The sequence below is a fragment of the Dysidea avara genome, chromosome 7 (assembly GCF_963678975.1).
Source record: "Dysidea avara chromosome 7, odDysAvar1.4, whole genome shotgun sequence".
Classification (NCBI taxonomy): Eukaryota; Metazoa; Porifera; class Demospongiae; order Dictyoceratida; family Dysideidae; genus Dysidea; species Dysidea avara.
In genome coordinates, this window is record NC_089278.1 from 17,728,072 (window position 1) to 17,752,636 (window position 24,565).

Here is a 24,565-nt window from a genome sequence, read left to right on the forward strand (position 1 = left end):
AGTAGTATGAACACATGCACATCACTTCTATCAACATGTACATGTGTGCTCTATGTACACAAGTCATTTGTACTTTATGTACATACATAATGTTCATGTCTTTCCACAGCCATTTTGTGGGTAGTTTGTTTCTTTGTCCTGGTGATCTCTGTTGTGATCTTCCTGTGGTTCTTGAAAAAGTGAGTTATATAAAGTATTGTATGCTGTACTGTTTGAACAATGATAAGTGAATATCACAAACACTTATGTCATCTACATATCTACATATCATAATGAAGTTTACTTTGTTCATAACCAACAGCCCTCTCTCCAGAGCTAGAGTAAACCACTTGAAAGTTGTTGTCTTTTTGTTTGTTTGTTTGTGTTTTTTTTTTATACATAAGTATATAGTGCATTCATACGTGAGCAAATTATTTTGTTGGGATACTCCAGCAATAAGCTAGCATTTGAAAAGAAAAAGAAATAATATGTTTAAGTAAAAAGTATGCATTGGTTGGGAATCAAACCTGGGAACCCAATGTGGCAGGTGAGGATTCTACCACTGAACCACCAATGCTGTGTTGGTGTAACAATGATTTGTTGTAGTCTTGAAAGATGTAGAAATTGTCATTTGAAAACATCAGTGTTTTTATGGAGCGGTTTCACCTAGTTGTGTGCTTAGTAAACGTGTGGCAAAACCCCAATACCACAATACAAAATAGTTTCATTTTGTGATCCTCTGCCATGACAGAATCATGGACAGCAACTTTACCACAGTAAAACAATCATTTATCATTGGTCATTAACATACTAAAATGACGATAGCAATGGTTTTTGGTATCTCCATAGAACGTTCCATTTTGATAGGTGCGCAAAGTTAGAAAATGCATAGGCAAGTAGATGGAGCATTGTATTGCGATATCAGAAAGTATGCTGCCATCCTTCTAGTATATTAATACAAGCTGGTAAGTGATTACCTGACCTTAGTTGTTTGGCTGTCCGTGTTTCTACAGGAGCAGAATAATGAAATACGCACTCCACCTGTACAAATGCCACACCATTTTGCCACACGTTTCAGTTTAATGCCATACCCTATGACGTCACTTGAAACCGCTCTATAGCCAAAGCAAAGTGTCTCACAATTGGCCAGTTATCCTATGTGGTGAGTGTCATTTACACTCTACTAGCATAATACAGTATGATCTTCCCTTCATTTAAAACGACATTGACATATGTCTGTATGGTCATGTCTTTGTTTGTTTGGTTTTGTGCTTTACTACCATTGGTAATAGGATTTGCATCATTGTAGAAAAAGATGATGGTGAATTAATCACTGTGCGTATCCCAAACGAGTTGGGATTTTAGCTGTGTATCCTACGTAAATAAAATTTTGTTTTTCAAGTAGAGTAGGGACCATAGCACATCAATAAAAAGTACTGAAACAAGCTGGAGTAGTGCACGATATTATTAATCACTATAAAACAATAAGAAGTGTTATATCCCTACTGTGCTTTTCCATTGTGGTATCTTGAGCACAGTAGGGATACAACTCTTCTTATTGTTTTATTGTGATTAATAATATCGTGCACTACTCCAGCTTGTTTCAGTACTCTTTATTGATGTGCTATGGTCCCTACTCTAGTTGAAAATTCCAAATTTTTCTGTGTACTTGTTTGTTAACTTTTTTTGTAAATAATTATTATGACTGGTGAACCCACGCTAACCGCATTTGAAATAGCGTCACGTGGTCCAGCTATACCAATTATCGTCTGAAAAGTGAAGTATCCATTATGCTTCATTGTCAGCTATGTTCAACCCATTACACAACATTTTGAGATCAATAACTGTTCGAAAAGCACCTCTGCAATCCATGCATAGCGAAAGAAAGAAATGGTGCTGTGTGCCCCAGCTACCAATTATCGTCTGGAAAGTAAAGTATCCATTACGCTTCGTTGTCAGCTTTGTTCAACAGCAGTGCGAATCAAGAACTTTTCAAAAAGCACCTCTGCAGTCAAAATAGCTACAATGAAAACTACGGACGGTTTCCATCAATACAAAGGGAAGCCATCATGTGCTACCGCCAAATCGACACTTCGCTGTCAGCAAAGATGAATGGGACACAAAGGAGGCACTGGTAAGTCCATGAAGAATACATTGTATGTACTGAGGTATGCCAAAAGGCACCTCTCAAGCAGAAGCGATGTCGAACAGTGGAAAAATCAATCCCGTAGCCTTAGCCGTTATTGAGTTACGGTTGACTGAAGGCATCAGTCAGTCAGTCAGGCAGTCAGTTAGTCACTAGAAAAATTTTTTTTTTTCGAATTTCATAGCAACTTGTTGAAAGCGTTTCAGGTCGATCTAAAAGCTTGTTTGGGCTTGATTCTACCTAACCAATACTGCCAGGCACCATGAAGCTATTGTGAAGCTGATTTCTGGTCAATATTTTTTGTGAAAAGGTGCTAACTTCCATGATCCCTAATACACAGTACTGAGTAATAATTAGAGAGCCTCTCCAAAGGTCTCTTCATGATTTTAAAGACCTCACTATCTCCCAAAGATCAAAGGACTTTATGCATGCCATTTTCTAACATCTTTGTAGCCAAGAAATATCTGCAACCTTTGATTTTGCACCCAGGCTTTTTAAAGCTGAACTGTTTTTTCACAGCTTGGCTGTTTTGTACAGATACAGTGCTACTGTACTGTGGTTTGCACTATTCTTTCCTTTGATGCGGTATGCATTGGTTCACCAGTCATAAAATTCAAATATATAATAATTTTTCTTTACACTTGCGCTATTAGATTTTGTAGGGAGAAAAATAACAGCATTGGCTAGAATTGTGAACGGGTATTCTTATTAAAAAATTAATATGCATTGGCCGGGAATCGAACCCGGGCCCCCCGCGTGGCAGGCGAGGATTCTACCACTGAACCACCAATGCTGTGTTGGTATAAGAGTGATTTGTTGTAGTCTATATCATCTTCATGTTGTCATTTGCTACTTGATCAAGCAAAGATGTTTTGATTAATTATGATTCTTGTTTAACAACATTTGACACTTCTATCACTTCTGCAGTACAGGCAAAGTACGTACATACTGTATCACACTACCTAACAGTCATTCCTCTGAAAATTTTGAAATACAGGAGCTCAAGTGATAGGAATTCAAGGCCATAGCACATGGTCAGGTCAAATTGATATAAAGAACAACTAATGTATTTGTGTGTGCTCAATGTACTAGTCTGCATCTATTTGTGTCTAGCAATGGATGACCTACTATCTGTTACTGCCCTGAAATTATCTTAAACATCAGAGCCAGTTATCTTAAACATCAGTGTCTTGCCTCTTTGGCACTCCACATGCATCCCCCTCCATATCTAATTTGTGTTCCGTAATCAACAGACAGTCACGTAAGTATAGTGCACATGTACTCTTTTGGTTACTTGATTTGCTCACATAGGTAAGTAGTGGTGCATACTGCACAGTAGAGTTGTATTTGCTATTCAGCGCTTATAGCTTTACCACTAACTGAACAACAGAGGCAGACAACAATGCTGAGTGTCTGTCTGAGCTAATTCTTTAGCATCTCTACCAGTCTTAGTGATTACCATACGAACCAACAAAATTGTGAATGATATCTACTTCACTAATGCAATATAGCCGCCAATAACAAAGGGGCTGGCATTTTCAACTCTATTGGGATCTCTACTTTAATAAAGTAAATGATTTTTAAGTATATTCCTAAAAAGTGTAAGCTTTCTGTTGCTAAAATATTTAATGTAGAGCTCATTTCAGCTGAAGTACCATATTTATCAGTATAGACGCCTGGACATTTATTTCTTATAATCCACTCCACTCTTGAACCAGCTGAAAAATCTTGTTGCTCCTTGTAGCAACTGCTTTTGACAATTCATGGGTTTGATTAGTTGTAGTAAACCTTGTTCTACAAATTAAGCTATTGCAATCTCATCCTACACCTTGTATTAAGGTAGCACCCCCTGGCCTTCATTTAGGACCTGGCGTTTATTTGAGCCGGTACTACTAACAAAAAAAATGTCTTTATTTTCTAACATGGCTGCAATCTTTGATTTCGTACCCAAGGCTGCACCGTTTTTTCACAGCTTGGCTGTTTTTGTACAGATACAGTGCTACTGTACTGTGGTTTGCACTGCACTATTCTTTCCTTTGATGTGTGCGGTATGCATTGGTTCACCAGTCATAAAATTCAAATATATAAAAAGTTTTCTTTACGCTTGTGCTATTTCACTTTTATCAGATTTTGTAGGGCGAAAAATAATAGCATTGGCTAGAATTCTGAGCAGGTATTCTTGTAAAAAAAAGTTAATAAGAGTAAAACTTGCATTGGCCGGGAATCGAACCCGGGCCCCCCGCGTGGCAGGCGAGGATTCTACCACTGAACCACCAATGCTGTGTTGGTATAAGAGTGATTTGTTGTAGTCTATATCATCTTCATGTTGTCATCTGTTACTTGATCAAGCAAAGATGTTTTGGTTAAATTTGATTCTTGTTTAACAACATTTGACACTTCTATCACTTCTACAGTACAGGCAAAGAGTACATACTGTATCTCACTAACAGTCATTCCTCTAAAAATTTTGAAATACCTGAGCTCAAGTGATAGGGATTCAAGGCCATAGCACATGGTCCGGTCAAATTGATATAAAGAACAACTAATGTATTTGTGTGTGCTCAATGTACTAGTCTACATCTATTTGTGTCTAGCAATGGATGACCTACTATCTGTTACTGCCCTGAAATTATCTTAAACATCAGTGTCTTGCCTCTTTGGCACTCCACAGGCATCCCCCTCCATATCTAATTTGTGTTCCGTAATACAAACAGACAGTCACATAAGTATATAGTGCATGTGTGTACTCTTTTGGTTGCTTCTGATGACACATAGGTAAGTAGTAGAGTTGTATTTGTTAATCAATGCTTATAGCTTTACCACTAACTGAACAACAGAGCAGGCAACAATGCTGAGTGTCTGTCTGAGCTAATTCTTTAGCATCTCTACCAGTCTTAATCATTCCCTTACGAATCAACAAGATTGTGAATGATATATACTTCACTAATGCAATTTAGCCACCAATAACAAGGGAGCTGGCATTTTCAACTAAATTAAAGACTCCCAAGCTAAACAAGTAGTCACACTATCTCTAATTTAATAATTTAAATGATTTTTAAGTATTTTTCTAAAAAGCGTAAGCTTTCTATTGCTAAAATATTAATGTAGAGCTCATTTCAGCTGAAGTACTGTATGTAATTCCCCCTGGCCTTCATTTAGGACCTGGCGTTTATTTGAGCCCGGTACTACTAACAAAAAATGTCTTTGTTTTTTTACATACAGTTTTATTATCAAGTTTTATAGGCACTTTATACAAAGGTGCTGTTTGTCTATTTAAATCTTTATGATGTATCATGACATTTGATATCATTACAGGAAATATGGTAGTGTTGTATAAGGAATCATGGAGGTTTGGGCTTTCTTGTCTGAAAATATCCAGTTTCCCTTCTTAACAGTTTGACAGTATTAGTTAGGCCTATCTGAGTCCAAAAATGCTTTCCCAATCCCTTCCAACAAGTTTGTATAGAATTTACAATTTCCTATTTAACTGAATTTTCTACTAACTAACTACAGTAACTGAGTAACTGATGCCTTCAGCCAAGTATAACTCGACTATAGTTAGACTACAGGTTGGTTTCTTCACTGTTTGATGTTGCTTCAGCCCTTTTCGCCAACCGCAGCAGCTACAGTGCCATGCATCATGGACTTACCTTTGTTCTCCTTTGTGTCCTATTTCTTACTCCACTACATTGTAAGTGTTGATTGGTAATAACACATGATGGTTTCAATGCAGCTGGCTATCACGAGAATTGTCTGTACTTTCCGTAGAGACTAGATTGATTGCAGGGGCGCTTCTTGGTTGAACATATCTGGAAACGAAGTGGAATGGCCACATCACTTTCTAGTAATTTGATATTCGGGGTGCGTTAACTCGCTCAATTTAGTTTTATGGTATGTACCATTCTTTCCTTTGATGTGATATGCATTGTTTCACAGTCATAAATTACTGTATGTTATATGTTACAAAAAGTTTACATGACTGAAGTAGGGATTACATGTCCCCTAGTATAGCTGCAGGTGTCAATGACTTCCCTTGTTTCATTGCATTTTATTTCTATGATCCCTATTGCTCCTTACACTTGTGCTTATTTAGCCTTTATCATTTTGTTGGGAGAAAATAGTAAAAATCACGAATAGATTTTTCTTTTTAAAAAATAACAAAGAGTAAAAACATGCATTGGCCGGGAATCGAACCCGGGCCCCCCGCGTGGCAGGCGAGGATTCTACCACTGAACCACCAATGCTATGTTGGTGTAACACTGATTTGTTGTAGTCTATATTATCTTCATGTTGTCATCTGCTACTTGATCAAGCAAAGATGTTTTGATTAAATTAGATTCTTGTTTAACAACATTTGACACTTCTATCACTTCTGCAGTACAGGCAAAGTACATACTGTATCACACTACCTAACAGTCATTCCTCTGAAAATTTTGAAATACAGGAGCTCAAGTGACAGGAATTCAAGGCCATAGCGCATGATCAAATCAAATATGGTGGTATAAAGAGCGTGCTCAATGTATTGTCCTCCTACTCTACATCTGTTTATAACGGATGACCTGACCCTCCCTACCATTCGTTAGTAGCAAGCCCTGGAATTATCTTAATCATCAGTTATCTCTGCCTCTCTGGCACACCAAAGGCCTCCATATTAATATGTGTTCCATTATTTGCAACTGCTATCACCATTTAGGAAGGAGGTGCTAGTGAATTAGTCACTGTGTATATCCCAAATGAGTTGGGGTTTTTAGCTGTACATTGGTAAATCAAACTTTGTTTTATGATCAACTTGTATTGGCTGAGATTGAATCCATGCTCCACATGGCAAGCGAATATTCTATAAACCTTTGAACCATAACACATTTATCATTGGGAAGTTCAATGGTCTGCTCTAACAGTAAGTTACTGTGTGACAAGTTTTATATGCAAGTTTCATTATGTTGTGATACTCAACAGTATTCTTCATATTTTGGAGTGAACAGCATTTTGCCATACCCTCTGATGTTTTGGCATATTGTTACAGTCAAAAAGTAATATACTGTTGTACTGTGGCAAAAATCGTATAAGTCTTATAAATGTGGCAATTGCAGAAAATTTCTCCAGTGGATTATTTCAAATGCTTTGCAAAGAATTGGAAACCTGCTGTTGTACGACATACATCATACAGTGTATGGTAGTACCGTATATTAGGGATCATGGAGGTTATGGGCTTTCGTTCCCAAAAATATCACCTAAAAACCATCCTTACTTTCCATTCATAACAGCTTGGCGCTATTAGTTAGACATAACTGAGACCAAATATGCTTTCAGAGTGACCCTAAGTTTTTCCAACAAGTTTATATGCAATTTAAAAATTTGATAAATTTTCCGCTTACTATCCAACTGACTATAACTGATGCTTTCAGCCAAGCGTGACTTGACTATGATTAACACTACAGGCTTGATTTCTTCACTGTTTGGTATCACTTCAGCCCTTTTCACCAACCGCAGCTGCTACAGTACATGCATGATTTTTTTGTGTCCCATTTCTTTAGGTGCTGATTTGTAGTAATGCATGATGGCTTCAATGCAGCTGGCTGTCACAACGAATGGCCTGTACTTTCCATAGTGACTGGGTTGATTGCAGAGGCACTTCTCGTACTGTTCTTTGTTTGTAACACCGTATAATGGATAGAACATACCTGAAAATGAAGCAGAACAGCCACATTGCTTTCCAGTAATTGATAGTCGGGGCATAATTGAGTTTTATAATATATGAGTTTTGATACCATTCTTTCCTTTGATGTGGTATGCATTAGTTCACCAGACATAAATTATATTTCAAGTATATGACTGAGGTAGGGATTATATGTCCTCTAGTATAACTGCAGGTGTAGATGACCTCCTTTGTTTTGTTTTTAGTTTCTACTAGACAGATGCTAACAGCATCGTGGGGCGAGCCTGAGTGTACATTTTTGAAGTATTGATGGCAGTGAAAACTAATGAAACAACTTAAGGGATTCTGGAATTGCAAGAAGCTCTAAGAATCTGTGCAAAACCACTGCTACCTCATATGTACATATCTGCAAGGCTTTATTATTATTATTGTGTATAATTGTAAACCTCTTATAATACAATGATTTAATTAGATTTGTTAATAGCAGTCTAAAGAAGTCAATAGATTGTGCAGATGCTATATGATCAGGTAAATTGATGATAAAGAATCATTGATAAGCGATGATAATAGGTGTTGATAAGGTCAAGCCTTTGATCTGACAGAAACCTTAAGTATTCCACTTTCCCTCCTGTGTGTTCGTTCACGGGTGCGGTGGGTAGGTTACCGAGTCATGGAGCAGACTGGAGACAATGGGCCTTCTCATCCAGATTGCTATTAATGTACAATGGGGTAATGCTGCATCTGTGATGGCGGCTATCCAATCGTCGCAGGATTGGCAGCTCTGCCCACAGAATGTTAATTGGTACAATTGATGACTTCAACAGATAGCTATAGACGGAAAATGTCTGAACAACGTGAAGATTCTAAACTTAACAGGCTGGTTAAGAAATTCACACATATTTCTAATGAAGGTGTTATCATTAAATGAAGGAACTTTGCGATTGAATGGCACCGCGGTTTTCAGAGAAGGTTGGGGCATGCTAACGTGTACATTTCTGGTTCTTTCGAGTCTCCTCTGCTCCACCATTATTGTAGCCTTCGACGCTTCTTCAGGAACCTGTACCGCTCCCTCCTATGTTCAAACGTTCCTCCGTGTCGATCCAATGCAGTTACACTCATATGGCAAAATAGTAATCTACGCCGATAACTCTCGTGATATGAACCATTACACATTACCAAATATAGCAAAGCAGTAATCTACGCCGTTAAGTCCTCCATGGAATGAACGGTTACACGCACTTGTATGGACTACGCACACTGTATAAGGAGAATGGTCTGGAAGCACGTGTAAGGTATCCGCTTTATATCGTAATTTATTGTAAACGCGTCCATTGTGCTGCTGATTCACTAGTATGGGGCTCACTCAATGATCGTTTTCCTTACACTTTTACAGTATTTAGCCTTTATCAGGTTATGTAGGGAGAAAATGATAGCATTGAATAAAAATCCAGAACAGATTTTTCATATATATAAAAAATTATGAGTAAAATATGCATTGGCCGGGAATCGAACCCGGGCCCCCCGCGTGGCAGGCGAGGATTCTACCACTGAACCACCAATGCTGTGTTGGTATAACACTGATTTGTTGTAGTCTATATCATCATCATGTTGCCAAAATTCACTGCTTGATTATTGTTTAAAAACATAGACACTTCTATTACTTCTAAAATAAAGGCTTACTACCTGACAGTCATTGTTTTTGAAGTTTTGAAATACAGGAGATAATTCAAGGCGATACGTAGCACATGACCAGGTTAAATATGGCGTACTACCTGTTACTACTATCTTGTCATGAACTTAAACATCAGTTGTTTGGCACTCCGTAGGCATACAGCAACCCCCTCCATATTTAATTTGTATTCCTTAATCAACAAACAGCAGACAGTCACATATGGTGTATATATAGCACTCTCACACCTCAGATCAAAGAAGCCCAGTTGGTGACTTTCCTGGGCTACAACTGAATATAGCTTAGGCTACAACTGGACAGCATTTATATAAACATTTAGGCCAAACTTGATTGTGGGGATTGATTAGTACTCATGTGATTAGTATGCATGACTTGGGTATTTTGGCCATGAAAACCACTCAGTGTTTTGTTATCTTCACTATCTTATGAGTTGAAAAACATTGGGCTAAGGTGAGAGCTAATGCTAATAGCAAGCGTTTCCTCAAGTTAAGGGGGTTGGCATTTTCAGCTAAATTAAGGACTATCGAGCTAAACAAATGGTCACAGTATTTGATTTTTGAGTATTTCCCTAAAGAGTGTATAGCTAAAATATTAATCTAGAGCTCAGTTACATTTTTTTTTTTTTTGCATACACAGTTTTATATCAGATTTTCTGGTTAGGTACTAAAAGGTTGTACAAAATAGCCCCAAGGTGCTCTTTGTCTATGTAGATCTTATGCTCTATGATTATGTCTGATATCATTACATAGTGGAAAGGTACAGTATGTACAATGTGTATAAGTGCTGCTAACCTAATGAATTTTGTCAAAAAAGATTAACTGCTCAGTAGAATAACAAAACAAAACTTGCATTAGCCGGGAATCAAACCCAGGTGCCCTGCATGGCAGGCGAAGATTCTACCACTGAACCACCAATGCTGTGTTGGTATAACACTATGTGTATAGTCTATATCACTTTCTGTTGTTAACTGTGCTGCTAGTTCAAGCAAATGTATGCATAATCATACAGTACGATAGTACTGTCCACAAAACGTAGGCGTGGCCCACGAAATAACATCACCCAAAAACTAGGGCTGAGCGATACTGCCATTTTAGTATCATGATCGATACTAAAATCACTATTCACGATACTGAATAGTTCACGATACTTACAAATAAGTCAATCATAGCTGGTGCCACATAGTGTATTGCTCAGCATTCCTGCAGGAAATCCTTATAGGTGATAACAAACTAGCCACTATCATCCTTGTTTACAGTAACAGTTATTGTAACACATGCTTTGAGGTTGTTATGGTGTTCACACCTCTCTGCAGGGGAAACCAGATGGGTGGACTTTATCATTTACAAGGATTCTTAGCCAAGCACTCATAACAAATGGATTTTTAATGACAATAATGTACAGGCATGGTATCACGATAGTTAATAACAAAACATCACGATATCGATACTTTCAAAATATCGCGATATATCACTAAAACGGTAGTATCGCTCAGCCCTACCAAAAACCAGCCTCAATTTTCCCTGACGATGATGAGGCAGTATTGGTTAGGTAAAACTAAGCCCAAACAAGCTTTCAGATTGGCCCGAAACGCTTTCAACAAGTTGCTACGGAATTTTAAAAATAATTTTTTAATGGAATTTTCTGCTGACTGACTGCCCGACTGACTGACTGACTGACTGACTGACTGATGCCTTCAGACAAGCGTAACTCGATAATGGCTAAAGTTACGGGCTTGATTTTTTCACTGTTCGACGTCGCTTCAGCCCAAAGGTGCCTTTTGGCATACCACAGTACATATAATGCATTCTTCATGGACTTACCAGTGTCCTCCTTTGTGTTCCATTCATCTTTGCTGACAGCGAAAAGTGTCAATTTGGTGGTAGCACATAATGGCTTCCCTTTGTAACGGAAATCGTCTGTATTTTTCATAGTGGCTATTTTGATTGCAGAGGTGCTTTTCGAACGGTTCTAGATCCAAAATGCTGTGTAACGGGTTGAGCATAGCTGACAACAAAGCATAATGATGCTTCACTTTTCAGACAATAATTGATATAGCTGGGGTGTGCGGCACCATTTCAGATTCAGTATGCGTGGGTTCACCAGTCATAATAATATTTACAAAAAAAGTTAACAAACAAGTACACAGAAAAATTTGGAATTTTCAACTAGAGTAGGGACCATAGCACATCAATAAAAAAGTACTGAAACAAGCTGGAGTAGTACACGATATTAAATCACAGTAAAACAATAAGAAGTGTTATATCCCTACTGTGTTCAAGATACCATAATGGAAATGCACAGTAGGGATATAGCACTTCTTATTGTTTTACTGTGATTTAATATCGTGCACTATACCAGCTTGTTTCAATACTTTTTATCAGTGCTATGGTCCCTACTCTAGATGAAAATTCCACTTTTTTCTGTGTACTTGTATTATATTAATTGTTTTAAAAACATTTACATGAGTTAAAGGAATAGAACTTATCAATGAATCCTAAAATTGGGAGCCAGCAAGAATATTCTCACTTTATAGTTTGAACTGTCTACAGCAAGTCCCCATTTCAAAGGCATCTTTTCATGATACAAATAGTGTTGGTAATTCTTGCTGTATATGGCTTAGATTTTAACATTCTATGCTTCTTGTAGAAGATTGTCATATGAATTAAATCAGATTAACTCTTAAACCCACATAATCCAGTAAACTGGATGTAAACTTACTAAATATGCATGCCTTGCACAAAGCGCTATAACTCTCAAAGCGTTTGTCCTATGGCAATGAGCAACAGCAAGTCACATCTTCATGTTTCAAAATTCTAACTATGTGTTTAATTTCGATTGTGGGTTTATTCACATGAGTCTTACGTATATGGCCTAATGGAAATATTTTAATTTAACCCATTGCCAGCTGAATTCCTGGCGACTACTAGCCGAATCACCGAATTTCATCATATTACCCTTACCATACACAGAACTACTTAGTAACCTTACATCTAAATACTCGCTATCAAATAAGGAACTCAATTGTGTTGTTTTTGTTTACATTATACTAACCGCAATGAAGTTGTTACTCGGCAAAGTCTAAACATTAGTAAAACCAGTCCAAACAAACAACGGAATCCCAACTAACTATCTACAAAGGTGCCTTACACTCCAAAGAACTATTCTATACAGTTTACTTACAGTACGGTCCATTCCACAGCTGTGATTTTCCCCATTTTTGCTGTTGTGCATGCATATCTGCACTCGTGACACCATGCCATGTCTGGGATAGAGCAGCTGAGTGTTGACTTTACCTGTCTCTTTCTCCATCGATGTATAACACTTTCTTTGTTATTACAGGTTTTTGCAGTTGAATTCGTCACCGTTGCAATTGACTTCGTCCAGTTTGCAGTAGAGTCGGTCACCTTTGCAGTAGAATTTGTCCCATTTGCAATTGAATTCGTCCTGTTTGCAATTGATTTCATCGCTTTTGCATTAGAATTCGTTGCGTTTGCACAAGAATTCGTCATAACTACATTGACTGTAAGAAACCAGCCGCTCATCACAAGGTGAATCTTTTTCGCCATGGATAATACCACTTGAGACACTAGAGAGTAATTGAAGCTGGTTATACGCAAAGCCATTAACTGCCTGTCAAGTTAATTAGTTTGTTCACGAGTGACCACACCCATCGCCAATGGCGAAGAACAGTTGCTAAGAAGCTGTAGCAGAAGAATTATCACCTTATAAAGAGTTGTTTGCAACAGTTGTACTTCAACAAGATCATGCTACATGCTACATCTTGACGAATTTTTGTGCAAACACGACGAATTCTAATGCAAAAGCGACGAAATCAATAGCAAAACTGACTGATTTAATTGTAAACGGGACGAATTCTACTGCAAACGGGACGGAGTCAATTGTAAAGGCAGCGAATTCAATTGCAAAAACCTGTAACAATTTGTTTTCAACTCAAAGAATGATTTAATTTATTATGAAAGGTTACACTTTACGCGATTACATAACAAACATGCACTAGTCCAGGAAGGATCTGGTTATCCCAAAAACGGGACCCTATGGGCGTGTCCACTTTAGCACTAGTGCATCTCACTATTACACGCACTAAACAGTTAATAGCAAAGCTAGATTTTATTTCCTGCGTGATTTATAATGCCATGGCGGCTACCGCCGTTAATGACGAATTGATCAGAACTTGTTGCAAGGTGATAAGAGCAACCACCACTGAGTTATGGATATTCGTTTGCATGTTTCCTTACCGAAAAGTTACTCATACGACTAGTTTTGGCCTCACCATTTAGCATTAAATGAAACCATAGGTATCATTTTAATTCTAGCCAGTGTTCATTTAACCCTCTCCAAGTAGCCCAGTGAACAGACTTTTAATCAATGTGTAGTTGTAGGTTATAAGAATTAAGTTACTCCACCTAGTACCTCCATGTGTGCCCATGTTTGGTAAACTTCCTAAAAAGTTCTTTGTGGATTTAGATCATTTCTATGTGTTAGTCTGCAGTGTGTATATGTGTACTGCACCTTTCTATGTACGTACCTCTAGAAAGGCACTTATATGTAATTTCATGTGCTTAAGCCACTGTTTGAAGTTTAAAGAATGATGTGTTTGATAGAATGTCAGCATGATGATATGGTATATCATTTGTATGTGTTGTTATACGTATAGATATTTTAAGTTGGGAAGATGGTTTACTTTTGATTCCACTGAACGACAAATTGCGCAGGTACAGGACACACACACACACACACACACACGCACACACACACACACACACACACACATATTAATTTCTTACAAGGATGCACATCTACAGTACAGTTGTGTATGTCATTTACTTCTGGTTTCCATAGGACCTAGGTAGCCCCAAGGACACTCTCGGAGGATCTTCTGATACACATGCCCAAATATCTAACAAGTCAATACTGGTAGGTGACACCTTAAAGGGGGTGGATCCAAGACCTGCCAAGGGTAGGGGCACACCCAAAACCAAATTTATATACAGTTGGGAAAGGGAGAAAAGATCTCTAGTTACATATAGTGTTACTGTACACTGAATTTTACATTAGTAAATATTCGAATGTGCACTTGGTTATGCCTAACTAGTATTGTCAAACTGAATAGTAAGGCTAGTTTTGGGTGATATTTTGGGCAGGAAAGTCCAAACCTTGACAATCCCTACTATACAGTACCACTGCACTGTATGATTTAGGTTGTGGTATCTGCATTTGTTTGTTGGTGTAGTGTGTGTTGAGCTGTACTGTGCATGTATCCATGTATGTGGAGTGTTAAGTTTGAAAGCGGTCAACAAGGCTTGGAGATGTTTAATTCTTTTATTTGAATTGCTTAGTGGATCACGTGATCCCTACTTGATAGTACACTTGCCAGTGCCATGCCTGAAGGCTGAGTCACTTTTTTTGTGCAGCAGCAGCAGCAGCAGCAGTAGCAAACAAAATGCCTCCCAAACTTTAGCCCAAGCATACCTTCTTCCTTACTCACTCCTAGCCTCCCTCATTCCCAAACTTAAGCCCATGTGCGAGAACCATATACAGATGCATCTACCTTGTATTAATGAATTCTTGTTACATCCTGTAAGTACAACTACTAAAATAACACCTTGCTTAAATTAATGTGTGTGTGACAAAGACCTGGTACATGTGAGATGTAGATTGTTAAGTTCTTGATTGTGCTCTTTTGGCCACTAGTCTTCCTGAGATGGAGGCCAACTGTACGTGAAGAGTCTTAATGTACAGTTGGTAGGTGCTGCTCTTCCACCCTTTATTGTTGTCTCCTCAACTACTTTTCTGGCAGCTGTTGTAGCTGTCCCAATCCTGAAGCTGTGACCTGAGTAAGGAGCACAATTAATTCCAGCCCGAGTGAAAGTGTCTCTGACTTTGGTGACAAAACGAGCTCTAGTAAGGGGTCTGCCATCAGAAATTTGAAAAGAGGGGCCTCTCTGCTTCATGTAGAATAACACTGCTGCCACTAGGCTGAGCCCCTTCTGGTAGGAATATATCCACTCCAAGAGGGAAGAGATCCATCTTCAATGCCTGATAAGATTATCAAAATAGTTGACGGATACATCTGCGAAACTGAGATGAGCACCATTGTCATAACCTGAGTCTAGTGGGACTGTCCCTCCCTCAAGAAGCCAAAAAAACACAGTAGGGCTGCTGCCCACAACATGAGATTATCTATATCGTGGTGGTCATTGGCCCAGACTTGCTGAATTTTCCTTATTAGGTCAGGTGTAATTGGCAGCCAAGTTGACAGAGCTCCTTTTAATTTGGCTTGCAATGCTTTTATGTCTCTAAGTACTTGCTCCAGCCATGCCATGGAATTGATGTTGGGATTGGCCAAATGGCATTCTAAATGAAGGTGTCTGATTCTGGACAGGTACCCCTTCAGAGTAGGCTTTCCATGGCATGCGCTGATACGAACTGGCACAGACGGTGTTCTGATGCAGGTAGTGGCTCAAAATGGTGAGTGTGACAAAAATTGAGGTAGCAACGTTTTGCTGTGGTATACAACTTCTGGGTGGATGGCACTAGGCCACGTGAAAAATAGAATTCCACAACGTTGTCCAAGTTGGTGACCGCCAGTCTGGTTTCCTGATTATCAGCAGATCTAAAAGAGCTTCTGGGATTTCTGTGGAAAGTGGGTGGGCCTGTGGATGAAGGGAATGAAATAGTTGCATTTTGTTATGTGACAATGCATCTGCAATGACATTTCTTTGACCCTGCACGTGCTTGGCAAAGAGGAAAAACTGGCTGTAATAAATGCCAGACACCTCATTAGGTGCTGTGCCTCTAAGTCTGTACTAGTGCCTGTATTAATGGTGCTCACAGCAGCTTCATTGTCACACCACACTTGCACTGTCTGGCCTGACTGTCTCCTGCCCCAGAGGGCAGCTGCAATAGTAATGGGTATTAACTCCTGGACAGTGATGTGAACTGGGGGTGCTCTGGGATTCCACTTCATTGAAAACCATTCCTGGCCAGAATAGGCACCACAGCCCCAGGAGCTTGAGTCATCTGTAGTCAGTGAAAAGGATGGGTGGGCTTTGTTTACTGCAAGCAACATGGACACGCCATTCCAACCTGTGCTGAATGTATACCACCATTACAAGTCAGCTTGAACACACTCAGTAAGTCTCACAAAGTGGCCCTTCTTTTCAACTTGGGCTGATGCAGAGATTAAGCGCCGCAGGAAGGTTCTGCCTGATCTGACTACTTTGCAAGCATGCGATAGCAAGCCAATCAAGGACTCTGTAGGACCACATAAAGTCTTTAATAGTAAAGGTGTTTCTTTTTTATAGACTTGAACAATCATGAGACAAATTGTAATTTCATTCTGTCACATGCAAGTTCTAAAAATGTAATGATGTAAGTACTTATCTCTACAGGAAGTGATAGAAGGCTTGTTGGGGAAATGTTTTGATTTCGGTCCATCGTAACTGTTCTCCATAGTTGCCATAATATTATAACCGCATTCTTCAACTGCACAAAGTCCGCAGCTTGAACCAATACTACAGAGCCATCCAGACCTGACGGTAGCCCCCAAACTTTGCCTTTGGCTGGGGGCAGATCGGCAAAGTCTACATACTCTTTGATTCTTTCCACCATCTTCTTTGGAAGTGCTGCCAAGCCAGCTCCTGAAACTACCAGCTGGGGAATCCTCCCTGCCCCCCAGGCTCTGAAACAGTTGACTGGCCACCAGTGAATTCCCAAGCCACTTTGGCTGAAACACTGAAATGCCTGCTGCCTGCAATATGTCTGCTCCTGGAACTGATCCTATGGGTGAACAATGGCATAGTGAACAACTTACTCCTTCCAAAACCTAGCACTTAGGCTACCATAGTTTAGAACCAAATTTGGCGCCCTCGTGCCAATCACGACTTATTACTGGGGAGTGCCTGTTACTAGTACCAAAAGTATATATTATATACTCTTGCTAGTACCCTTAATGCTCCCACCAAGCCTGCTACCTGACCACATCAGACACCATTCCTGTTAATTTATTTATTTTTTGCTTAGCATGAACCCAGGTGTGGCTTGTCCTTGACAGCTGTGGTCAACATCAGGCCAAGATCTTATTGATGGAGTGTAACTTCTGCAAACCTTGCAGCTAGCTCATATCAGGCTGACCATCACTGGTGTGGCTTGTACTTGCTGGCTTCCAGCACCAGGCCAGGGTCTCAGTGATGATGTAATGTAACTTATTTAAAACTCTGCCACTAGCTCAACATCAGACTGACTCGTGTGGCTTACTCTTGATAGCTTTGTTTTTTTTGTTGTTGTTTTTTGTCAACACCAGGCCAGGGTCTCACTGATGGAATGCCACTGTTAATACAACACTACAGGTGTGGCTTACCCTTTTGTAGTTTTCCCATCAGGCCAGGGGCTGCCACTGTTGTAGCCAAGGCTGTGGACTTCTTCCGCCATGTTACTCTCTTCAGTAGAACTCATCTTAACTCTGCTCTCGATACTCGATACAGGTACACCAGGATTAGAGATTTCGCTCTGCTACTCTAACTACTGGCTGTGATAGAAAACTGAAAAAAGGCATGCCTGCTGCCACATCCACCACCTGGCTGTCTCTATGTTAACCAAGGTTAAATTTAACCTGGCTGTCTCTATGTTAACCAAGGTTAAATTTCATTATACACAACATTTTCGTACACAGGTATTTTCATCATCAGAATCTAAACCATTGTTGTCTACAAATGATTCCAAGAAGGCACATAAGAGTAATCGGCTGAAGAGTTTGGACTGCTTCAGAGGGTAATAATATTTAAACTGTGTATGATGTATTAACCCAGTGTGTATGTTTTGTATATACGTACAGAGTGTTTATAGTGTGTGTAGTGTAGTTTGTGTGTAGCGTTTGTGTGTGTGTGCACGCGTGTGTGTGTGTGCACGTGTGTGTGTGTGTATGTGCACGTGTGTGTGTGTGTGTATGTGCACGTGTGTGTGTGTATGTGCACGTGTGTGTGCACGTATGTGTGTGTGTGTATGCATACGTGCATGCGTTTGTTTATTTGGAAGGACCAGCTGCTATGTGTACAGCATTGTTTACAGTGGGCCCGATATGTATTATGATAATATCCTATTGTGTATGATGGATCCTTCACTTGTACATGTGTATTGTACGTCTTAAGAGTTGCTCTCTATATTGATGGATCTTAGTATGATGATTTTCATGTAACTATTTTCCTCTCTTTCAGTTTATCACTGATGATCATGATATTTGTCAATTATGGTGGAGGAGGCTACTGGTTCTTTGACCACAGCAGGTGGAATGGTGAGTTACGTATCTGGTGTGTCTCTAATTATTGAATATGATTAGCTAGTGTCCCCAGTGTGTTATGTTTTTGTTTATGTCTGTATTGTTATTAGTGCTTTACAGTGACCAGCACTGAAGGTCTGTATGACTGCTATTTTCCTATAAGATCTCATTGCTGTTACAGTGACAAGTCTTTTGCATACATGTGACATGACCATATTATGTATGTGACAATGTGTGGGTAACTAATGTATAAACATTAGTGCAGTATGTAATGTGAGTGTGTATTTTACTGGACACGTCATTTTCGGTAAATGCTATAATTACTTATGTATGTATGTACATACATTGCTATTCATGATTACGTAGTTGAGTCATACTCTTTACACATTTAGGTCTAACTGTAGCAGATCTGGTATTTCCATGGTTCATGTGGATCATGGGAGCCTCAATTGTATTCTCCTTTCATGGCCGCAGGAAGAATAGCATATATACCATGCTGTATCAGGTGATCCGTCGTTCCGTAATCTTGTTTGGCCTGGGGCTGTTTCTCAACAATGGTGAGTACTATTTGGGATTTATAGTGACAGAGAGTGATATACATGTGTAATAGATGTCACCATTCATACCATACCTTGTGCTTCAAATGTCATGTGTGTTTACTGAATTGGTATAGAAGATTTAATAAACAGAATTGAAGACTATTCTAGAATTTTTTTCAAAGCAGTCAATGCTAAAATTTTATGTCATATGTTCTTAGTCTCTGTTAAGATGAAACTATATTATTGGTGGAAGTTGCTTGTATACGTGCGTGCGTACGTGTGTGTGTGTGTGTGTGTTATACATACTGACTTGTATGCATATTTAGTTGACAGTATACACGTATCACTGCTTAACAGGTTTTGATCTTCAGCACTGGAGAATTCCTGGAGTACTACAGAGATTTGGTGTGTCCTATTTTGCAGTTGCCATGACTGAACTACTTTGTACTCGTCTCTACCCCAGGTTTAATGTGAGTAGTAGACCTGTATATAAATTTGGAATAATTCCATGCATTTGTACGTACATATATTTTTATGGATTTGTGCATGGTGGTGTAAAACACTGTACTAGTTAGTTGATGTGTAATGGACTAATCTCATTGTCACAAATCAAACAGTCAATTGAATGAGACTAGTCTCCTTGTATATAAGCAAAAGATCAGCTGTCTCCATAATATCCTTTGTAACTGAGTATGTAGTTTCAAATATACCAGGACAAACTGTGTACTAAGTAAGAGATAGTGTCCAACTTCTAGTAAATAGTTTATCCATCAGGTTATCCATCAGGTGGTGTCCATAGAAACCTTACTGCATCCCCTCACTAAGTAGACTTTTGAATAATTCCAAAGGATATTAATGGCATTCACGGTACTTTTGAATAATTTAAAACCAACCTACTTAGTGAGATCCCCTCACTAAGTAGGTTGGTTTTAACTCTATAATATGTGACTGTCTCTGGAAAACCAGTCTTATCGCCCATTTAAAAGTATCAAGAAATGCTGGTTAAGTATTTAGAGTGGTGTACTCGCCAATGGCTGAAGCTACGTGTACCAAATTTTCACACGTTTTACAAACTCCTTACCTTCAAAGCATTCACTCTACAAGTAGCCAACAACTAAATTTTTTAAACTCAAGGTTGACTGTATTGGGCAAGCTCCAATAGGAGTGATGGGCATGGCGAGATGTTATTTACAAATGAAAGAGAAATGTGTAGGGATGAATTAGACCAAATTATGGGCATTTGGGTGCTAAAATGAAAGGAAATTTACAGGTCTTTATTCAATATCACAGTACTGTACAGCAATCCCAGGTTGGCCAGTATCCCAGACCAGTTGTGCAACTCTCCATTGGGCTTGGGAAAAGCAGCCAGCAAATGCAGACCACTCAAGCATGGTTGATTTTGACAGTGCGTATTCATGTAGCTTTGTGTTCATGGTGAAACATCAAGCTTGCTGTCATGGACGATGAGGCTGGTATTCAGTCACATTATTTTATTAAATTAACATACGATGTAGACATGAGCCTGTGTGACAAAAATGAAGTGACTCCCTCTATCATTTACATATATATACCTTCAACACATGAAAGAGTGTACAAGTATGAATAACTCTACAAAGACATGTTAGGTGAATTTCTTACTCACACACTTTTGTGTCATACAGTTTACCACTTGAATACAACTGAAATGTATCATCATTTGTATAACAGAAATGTGTGTTGCATTTTTGCACATTGAATCCATTTCCTGTAGAGGGAAACAGATAGATAAGTGATTCTTTATACCATTTCTCAGTTGTTTTCTGTATTGTAGCTTACACACTATACACGTGTTTGTGTGTTGACTATTTTTTCTGTTTTAGTGTCGTTCCATCCGCTTCTTGGATGATATTATCAACAACTGGATACAGTTACTAGTTGCACTGGTTCTTATGATAACCCATTTGATGCTCACCTTTCTACTGCCAGTAGATGGTTGTCCAAAGTATGTCAGTCAGTATTCTTGTATTGTGATGCTTTTGGTGTGGTCTATACCTCATGATAACATGCAGCACGCTGTACACATGCTACACACTGCGATGCTACAAACACATACCCACAATCAACACACACTACACTGCACACATACTATACTTGCACTACACAAACATCACACACAATACAGTGACACACTACATTACACTAGATACATTCACCATATCTTGAATGCATAGTCAGAGTAAGATCAAAGGTTATCACTGCTGAATCTCTCTATATCCTTCAATAGAGGCTACCTTGGTCCAGGAGGTATTGGTGATTATGGTGAGCACTCAGAGTGTACTGGAGGAGCAGCACGTCAAATAGACCTCTGGGTGTTTGGGTATAAGCACATCTATCAGCACCCAACATGTCATGTAAGAAACTTCTTCATCTATGTAGCTTACGCACATGTCATATATGCAGAAACTTTACCATACTGGTCCTTTTGATCCTGAGGGAGCATTGGGTACACTGAACTCTATAGCCTTGTGTTTTATGGGCCTGCAGGTAAGTTGTGTGTCATCATTGATACTTAACAATGTATGTAGTATTGTAGCATCATGGAAATGTGCTTTACTAGAAATGATGTTAGGCTATATAATATAAAATGTATATTTACTACGTTGCTTACACTACTATACTGTAGGCTGGTAAGATACTGATGTTCCATCAACTACACAAGAGCAGGATTCCAAGAATGATCTCATGGGGACTTATACTGGTACAGCTACTTCTTTTTTTACATGTACTGCTTTTCTAATATAAAGTATATTGCAAAACATTTGTTGATGAAGTGTCGTCATGATTTTAACTGTAATATTTTAAATAACACAGGGACTTGTTGGAGCTGCATTGAGTGGTTTTCAGAAGAATGAAGGCTGGATACCTATCAATAAAAACTTATGGTCAGTTATTATGTGTGTACCAGTCTAGTAACTAGTGATATACCAATACTAGTATCGGTATCGGCCCTATTTTGGCAGTATCGGACTTGTATCGGTAAAGCTATAAATGCCCGATTCCAACCGATACTTTAAATGATGTCATTTAATTGCTTATCAAGATGGTGGCGTACATAGCGCATCGAATGAAGTTGAGCAAAAGCTGATATAAACCATGAATTCCTTAAAAGAAGCCAGCCACTAGCATTATTAGTACAGTAGAAACTGAAGTAAGCCACGAAATAAGACTCATTGAAGCCATAAACTATTACCTTACCTTCGCGTAATTGATAGCCACGAAACCAGCAAACTGCAGTTGATGAGATTAGCAAATGAGTTTAGTAAACTAAATCACTAGCTGTTCTTGTGAGAAATACCTGTGGGGCAAAGTATCGGTATCAGCCTTTTCCAGCCTCGAATGTATCGGTATCAGATTGGTAGTGAAAAAGTGGTATCAGTGCATCACTACTAGTAAACTGAATAAAGTGACGCAAAAAAAACTGATTTGATTTTTGTTTTATCTCATGGTAGTCGGCAAAAGCCGCACTAGATTTGTATTGGGTCTACTGAGGCTCACATGAAATACCAAGTGGAACTATGCAATTAAAACAACAATTTTACATAGCATTTATAACGTGTCCGCCCTCTTACAGACAAGTGTCAGTCATTATAATAGTGATTTATTTGTTCCTATATAATTAAAAATAAAATCCAATGTCCTTCTTTGTCTGAAGCTTTACCGGAAGGATTACCTTTAATACCCACAGTGAAAAACATTGATGAATAAATAAAACTAAACCCACAATTAAACTTGTAACCATGGAAATGCACACCACAATCAAATATATACAAGTATAAGGAAAACTTTGGAACACTACTTTAAGTTCAACAAAATGTAGTGAGACAAGGGAGGTCCCTACACCTAAAGATATACTAGTGGACATTTTATCTCTAATTCAGTCATGGTTGTGAAACAAGTAAGGTCGCCTACACCTGAAAATATACTAGTGGACCTAAGTCAGTCATGGATATGGACTGAAGTAGGGATAAAACATCCACTAGTACATCTTTAGGTATAGGCAACTTCCCTTGTTTCACAACTTTTTTTTCTTCGATGCTTATACTTCCTAACCTTTTCTTATGTTTACATTTTTCTAACATTATTATGACTGGTGAACCTGCACCTACTGCATTAATAGAAAGAATGGCACCAGGCTTATTGTTTTTGTCTGAATGTGCACCCCAACTATCAACTGAAATAGTGAAGTAGCCATCATGCTTTGTTTTCAGCTATGTTCAGCCATTACACAGTGTTACAAATGAAAAACACTACAAAAAGGACCTCTGCAATCAATCCAGTCACAGTAGAAACTTGGACGATTGTTATTACAAATGTAGGGAAGCCATCACATGGCGCTACTGCAAATCGACACTTTGTGCTGTCACCGAAGATAAATGGGACACAAACAAAAGAGAACATAGGTAAGTCCACGCAATGTACATACTGCAGTATGTCAAAAAATACCTGAAGGACTAAAATGACATCTAACAGTGATAAAATAAGCCTGTAGCCTTAATCATTGGTGAGTTATGCTTGTCTGAAGGTATCAGGCAGGCAGTTAGTTATAGTCGGTCATAGAAAATTATGATTTTTAAAATTCTGTAGCAACTTATTGGAAATGTTTTTGACCACTCTAAAGGGCTTTATTCTGTGTAACCAATACTGCCAAGGTTCCATGAACATTTTGTGTGGCTGGTTTCTGGTCTATATCTTTTTGTAAGAAAATTCAAGCCTCCATGATAATATGGCACATCAGTATTGTAAGTTGATACCATTCGTTTGTGCATGACCTACTCTAGTAGTCTAATTGTGTGATAATGGCAGAAGTTCAGCCTATAAAAAATTTCTGCCTGCTATTTAGCATATTTCCTACTCTAAATACTTATCTTGCATGTTGTACATTGACATGTATTTTGTATACAATTCACAGGTCACTGTCCTTCATACTGGTAATGGGTGGAACAGCATTTCTTCTGCTCAGTGTAATGTATTTCTGTATTGATACTATCAAATGGTGGAATGGAGTTCCCTTCATCTACCCTGGTGTGTACCTTAATGTATAGCTAGTGGTATAGTGGTAGATAAATGATACTTAGCTACTTACTTGCAGGCTATTGACTGTTTGTGTTGTAACAAAGTTTAATGCAATTTGAGTCCCTCATATATAGTTGTTTCCATAATACATTTTGAAGTTCACAGTACACCATATTCATACGTACCCTATCACGCAGTTGAAACATAC

General features: G+C 38.7%; 1 protein-coding gene and 4 non-coding genes across 7 annotated transcripts in view; 1 reads left to right on the forward strand and 4 right to left on the reverse strand.

Moving 5' to 3' along the window:
• LOC136259565 (heparan-alpha-glucosaminide N-acetyltransferase-like) overlaps positions 1 to 24,565 on the forward strand; it is a 51,258-nt gene that overhangs the window by 25,500 nt on the left and 1,193 nt on the right. For all 3 annotated transcript variants that reach the window (XM_066053037.1, XM_066053036.1, XM_066053038.1), the window contains 13 exons: positions 110 to 179; positions 14,147 to 14,204; positions 14,332 to 14,406; positions 18,164 to 18,261; positions 18,705 to 18,781; positions 19,159 to 19,323; positions 19,663 to 19,775; positions 21,165 to 21,286; positions 21,569 to 21,695; positions 21,745 to 21,828; positions 21,968 to 22,042; positions 22,156 to 22,226; positions 24,254 to 24,366. In XM_066053037.1, the coding sequence (XP_065909109.1) occupies positions 110 to 179; positions 14,147 to 14,204; positions 14,332 to 14,406; positions 18,164 to 18,261; positions 18,705 to 18,781; positions 19,159 to 19,323; positions 19,663 to 19,775; positions 21,165 to 21,286; positions 21,569 to 21,695; positions 21,745 to 21,828; positions 21,968 to 22,042; positions 22,156 to 22,226; positions 24,254 to 24,366 (1,248 nt within the window). The remainder of the gene's footprint in view (positions 1 to 109; positions 180 to 14,146; positions 14,205 to 14,331; positions 14,407 to 18,163; positions 18,262 to 18,704; positions 18,782 to 19,158; positions 19,324 to 19,662; positions 19,776 to 21,164; positions 21,287 to 21,568; positions 21,696 to 21,744; positions 21,829 to 21,967; positions 22,043 to 22,155; positions 22,227 to 24,253; positions 24,367 to 24,565) is intronic.
• Positions 2,848 to 2,918, reverse strand: Trnag-gcc (transfer RNA glycine (anticodon GCC)). Its single transcript has one exon. It is a non-coding gene; the product is annotated as a tRNA-Gly (tRNA).
• Positions 4,335 to 4,405, reverse strand: Trnag-gcc (transfer RNA glycine (anticodon GCC)). Its single transcript has one exon. It is a non-coding gene; the product is annotated as a tRNA-Gly (tRNA).
• Trnag-gcc (transfer RNA glycine (anticodon GCC)) lies at positions 6,299 to 6,369 on the reverse strand. The gene has a single exon. It is a non-coding gene; the product is annotated as a tRNA-Gly (tRNA).
• Positions 9,273 to 9,343, reverse strand: Trnag-gcc (transfer RNA glycine (anticodon GCC)). Its single transcript has one exon. It is a non-coding gene; the product is annotated as a tRNA-Gly (tRNA).